The following is a 5,443-nucleotide window of genomic DNA, read 5'->3' on the forward strand; positions in this document are numbered from 1 at the left end:
CTGTATTATAATTGTTCTGGAAATCTTTTTCTTAACGCCAAAAATTCTGCCAGGGTTTTAGCATGAAGCTTAGTCTTCTATATTTTTTTGTATTCTTTCTTTCAGAACGCATTTTATTCCCATTTTTACCAGTCTTAACGCATTTTTTTCAAAACTTTTCCACAGCCCTCTAGAAGGCATCAGGCATTTCCTTCCTGTGGATGGAGAGTGGCCCAAGCACCTCAGTTAACTTCATTTTCTCAGAATAGGAAGAGATTCTAGAGGAGTTCTGACCACACAAGTCTTTCTTCTGGAAATTTTCTTCTCTACCTTAACTCCCTTCTGCTTCAATTTTAGTTCCATTTCCTTCCAAGGACATGGAGGTCCCCTGGCTTCCAGGGAGAGATCCTGCTGCAGACCCAACTGATTAGGGCAGCCATCCCTTGGTGAAGTCTGTTTTCCAAGGACATAGGGCTCCAGACTCCTGATCTGCCCTCCTCACTCCCAGATCCTTCCTGGCGTCATTAATTACATCATTTCAAGGTAATATTCTTCCTCTATGTGTCTTGTATTTCCTCTTTCTGTTACCAAATGCTTAAAATGTTTGTTCACCCCACCACTACCTTTGTCATTCACCTGCTTACTACTTCTCTTGAAGTAGAGACCTCTTGTGTAGTTAGAATTTGTTTCTTGATTTTTTTTTTTTTTGCCTCCTAATTCTTTATTCTGTGGGTAGAACTAGAGATGACCTGAGGGTTGTTTCATCTAACCTGTCGTATTACTGCTTGGGAGACTGTCACGCAATAGAGGAAGTGAATTCCTCAGGGTCTTCCAACAGGTTTTAGGAAGGGTGGGGACTGTTTTGTCTTTGCAAGTCTAGAGAGGATGTGACAATGGCTCCCTCTAGGGCACTGGGAAAGCTATATTTTCCTGATGACATCTGGCTATTAGATTTGGATGAGAGTGTTGAAGTCGTCTCCTGCTGACCCATGTACAAATGCCTATATTTCTAACCCTTGGGAAAAAGTTTCTGCTTGCTGCTCCTCCACACCTTGTATATATTTTTCTGTTTGGATATTTTCTCCTATACCCCTTCTTCTTGAAGGAACTCAGTGCTCTGCTATTTTTACAAACATGCTTTGGTGTTTTTGCTCCCTGTCCTACCTGCAGTTTCCTTTCATTTCATAGCTGTGTCATGAATCTGACTACTTTCTGATGCAGATCTCCCCAACACAATTCCCAGTGAACCTCTTTATGAGTCTCTTACACACAGCGTAGGGCTTTGACATGTCTGATCTAAGGGGTGCAGGACTGCCTTCTTACTATTAAATATCCCCAACATTGCCCAACTGAAACAATATGTATTATGGCCTCTTGGTAAGACTTTACAGGGAGAAATTTGCATCTCAGTGGAGGAGACTAGGAAGTGTCAGGCCATGACTATTGACTCTGCTCATATTGGAAGCACCTGTTTCTGCCTGAAGGGCCAGGAGCTGCTATGAGAAGACTTTGATGGGGAAGGACTTCAAAGAGAGGCAGAAAGGTTGCAAAGTGGTCTGCTCCACTTTCCCAACAGGATGAAAAAGTCCGTGATGCTGGGCTCTCACAGCCCCCAGAGTCCCAGAAGTCAGAGAGCTCATTGTGGCATTAATAGGAGAGTTCTGCCCCTATGCCTGGCTTCCCACTTCACTTAGGTGCTCCCTCTGTTTCTGTTCCTCATCCCACTTGTGTTTTTGCTTTCCCCCTGATCCTTCCTTCTTAGCATCTGTGTTCTCTCTTTCTCACTAAGTCTATGTTCCCTGCCCTCTATTACATTGTCTCTGTTTTCTTTTCTTTTTTTTTTTTTTTTTTTTTGTCTCTTCTGGGAGATAACATTTCTGATGGTCTAACATTTTCTGTATTTTTCTCCTGTATCTTGTCTCCTTTAGCTTGACATTTTCTCATTACTCCTTTCATCTCTCCCTTCTTCCTTTGGTCTACTGTTACTGTTGCTCTCCCTTTAACTCCTCATCCTTTCATTCATGACTCACTGCATTCTGTGCTGTCACTCTGTGAGGCATACTGTCATGCCCTAGGACAGGACTCTAAATCTGCTCTAAGTGTATGACTGTAGTGTGTATGGCCAGGTAGCTCTGACAACAGAGATCCCATACAACACCCTAGATGTGACATCAAGAATAGTATACAGTGTTACTTTCTCTGTAAAAAAAAGTTAACAACAATTTCTTACTTTTACTTGAAAAATTCCTAGTTGTTTCTTGTACAATTTTTTAAAATATTATGCTACAAAGTAAGCTTAAAAAGACAAGATATGCCAGATACATTACTTACCTGCTTATATGACAATCTTCGCTTACATTCAAGGAATACACAAAGAAATTCTTGTCAAAAATTGAAATATTGCAGGTCAAACTAGAGTCCTTTTTTTGACCCTAATCCCCACCCAATTCTAACCCTTTCTCCAAGGTAATTATTGTTATCATACTCTGTGTCCTTTAGTAATTTATGTATAGTTTTTGCTCGTATTCTTTTCTTTTAATTTTTAAATGTTTACTTATTTTTGAGAGAGAGAGAGACAGTGCGAGCAGGAGAGGGGCAGAGAGAGAGAGAGAGGGAGACATGAATCCAAAGCAGGCTTCAGGCTCTGAGCTGTCAGCACAGAGCCCGATGCGGGGCTTGAACTCATGGACTGCGAGATCATGACCTAAGCTGAAGTTGGACACTTAACCGACTGAGCCACCTAAGCGCCCCTCATTTACAAAGTTTCTTAGAAAATACTTTAAGATTTTACATCTGGAAAATAAAAACCCTCTCTATCTCAGTTTTCCTACTTGAGGATAAATGATGAATCTTCTAGGGCAGTTATGCGGATTAAATGTGAGGATGTGTCAGAGTGTTGATTGTAAGACCTGGCACATAAAAAATGGTCAAGTAATGTCAGCTTTTGTCACTTCTAAACTACTAGGCATTGCTTTAATATCACTCTATATAATACTGTTAACCTTATCTGGGATAAGGAAGCTGAGGTTCAAAATTTTGCATAAGTGCTCAGTTCACAAAGTTGACACATGCCCTTGTTGTTTTAGTACTTTTTCCTGAAAAAGCAAATCCTTAAGTGAAGCTGGCCTTTGTAGGAGAGGCAACTATAAAGACTGAAGAACAGCCAATTCCTAGCAGAGACAGAAGCAATGATCACTTCAGCAATAAATAGCTCTAAATTTGCTTCTCAGTCATGTGAAGAAAGTCCTAGGAGTTAAAACAATGTCATTAGCAACAGCTTGCTTCTTTCCTTAAAAGTTTTTCCTGTTTTTAAAAAATTGTATCTTAATTCCAGTATACTTAACATACATTGTTATGTTCAGGTGTACAATGTAATGATTCAATACTTCTATATATCACCCAGTGCTCATCATGACAAGTGCACTTCTTAATCCCCATCACCTATTTAACCCATCCCCACATCCACCTCCCCTCTGGTAACCATCAGTTTGTTCTTTATAGTTAAGAGTCTGTTTCTTAATTTGTCTCTCTTTTTTTCCTTCGTTCATTTGTTTTGTTTCTGAATTTCCACATGAGTGAAATCATATGGTTTTTGTCTTTCTCTGACTTATTTCACTTAGCATAATACTCTCTAGCTCCATCAATGTCATTGCAAAGGGCAAGATTTCATTCTTTTTTATGGTTGAATAATATTTATATATAAACCACTTCGTATATATCACTTCTTTATTTATCAATCAATGAATACTTGGGCTGCTTCCATAATTTAGTTATTATAAATAATGATACTAAAAACATATGGGTGCATGTAATTTTTGGGTAAATACACAATAATGTGATTATTGGATCATATGGTAGTTCTATTTTTAACTATTGAGGAAACTCCATACTATTTTCCACAGTGAAATCCTGTATCTTTGTTAGAGACTCTTTTTCTTTTTAAAAAGAAATTTAAAGAGTTTATTCTAAACCCAGTAACATTTAAAGAGGACAGCACATTGGGCAAAGTTTTGATGTCTCAATATTGTGGCACTAAACATACACCTCCTGCTTCCAGATCGCAAGACTTTGGCACGTCCCTCTGCAGGAACAATGGCCTGGGTGGGAAACCAGACTCTGATCTCCCACTTCATCCTCCTGGGCCTTTTCACCCAGTCACCACTGCACTTCTTCCTCTTTTCCATCATCATGGTCATGTTCCTGGTGGCCCTCTCTGGAAATGGGCTCATGATCCTCCTCATCAATGTCAATTCTCGCCTGCACAACCCCATGTACTTCTTCCTCAGCTGGCTGTCACTCATGGATCTCATGCTCATCTCCACCATTGTGCCACGGATGGCCACTGACTTCCTCCTGGGCCATGGCGCCATCTCCTTCACAGGCTGTGGGCTTCAGATCCTCTTCTTCCTCACTCTCTTGGGGGATGAGTGCTTTCTGCTGGCCTTCATGGCCTATGACCGCTATGTAGCCATCAGCAACCCACTGAGGTACTCAGTGGTCATGAGCCGCCGTGTCTGCTGGCTCATGGTGACAGTGTCCTGGCTCTTTGGCCTGGTGGATGGACTTATCCAGGCCATCTTCACCCTGCACTTCCCCTACTGTGGCTCCCAGGAGGTTGATCACTTCTTCTGTGAGGTCCCTGCCATACTGAAGCTGGCCTGTGCTGACACCTCCCTCTATGAGACCATGATCTATGTCTGTTGCATCCTAATGCTGCTCCTGCCCTTCTCTGTCATCTCTGCTTCCTACCTGCAGATCCTGGCGGCTGTGCTCCATATGCGTTCTGCTGAAGGTCGGCAGAAGGCCTTTGCTACCTGCTCCTCTCACATGGCAGTGGTCTCCCTCTTCTATGGGGCTGCTATGATCACCTACATGCGACCCCAGGCCTACCACTCCTCCAAGCAGGACAAGGTGGTCTCGGCCTTCTACACCATGATCACCCCTATGCTCAATCCACTCATATACAGCCTGAGGAACAAGGAAGTGTCTGAGGCTCTCAGAAAACTCCTTAGGAGGTGTCCCTGTGGTGGGGGTCAGGGCTAGGTTGACATTAGCACCTGCAGATGGGGGTTCTGGGGCCTGGGAACTTGGAATAGCCTCTGTAGTTTGATTGGAAGAGAAACAAATGTGCCATACTGAAAATAAAAGTCATTCTTTTACCAGAGTTAATCAGATTAATACATCAATTCAGTTCATCATGTCCATGCTGAGTGTGGATAGTGTGGAAGGAGGGCTGGGTCAATGCGGTTACAAAGAATAGAAGACACAAAGCATATATCTCAGAGTCAGCAAGTAACAGGTTTCAGCTATTTTCCTTGCCAGGAATTACCAACAGCTGAAGAAAACACCTTGCTCAATGTGCTTCTCTTTGGAAGGCTGCCTGAATCCCATGACTGGCCAATTTAGGATATAAACGTTTGGTCCCTCTTGCCTTAGTTCGACTCTGAAGGGCCATCCCTTTTCC

At 42.2% G+C, this 5,443-nt stretch overlaps 1 protein-coding gene across 1 annotated transcript; it reads left to right on the forward strand.

Annotated features, from left to right (window-relative positions):
• Positions 1-4,071: 4,071 nt before the first annotated feature.
• LOC101093987 (olfactory receptor 56-like) lies at positions 4,072-5,022 on the forward strand. Its single transcript, XM_003980678.2, has one exon. The coding sequence runs from the start codon at positions 4,072-4,074 to the stop codon at positions 5,020-5,022; it is 951 nt and encodes a 316-aa protein (XP_003980727.2).
• The last annotated feature ends 421 nt before the right edge of the window (positions 5,023-5,443 follow it).

This window comes from Felis catus, chromosome A1, assembly GCF_018350175.1.
Source record: "Felis catus isolate Fca126 chromosome A1, F.catus_Fca126_mat1.0, whole genome shotgun sequence".
In the NCBI taxonomy this organism is placed as follows: domain Eukaryota; kingdom Metazoa; phylum Chordata; class Mammalia; order Carnivora; family Felidae; genus Felis; species Felis catus.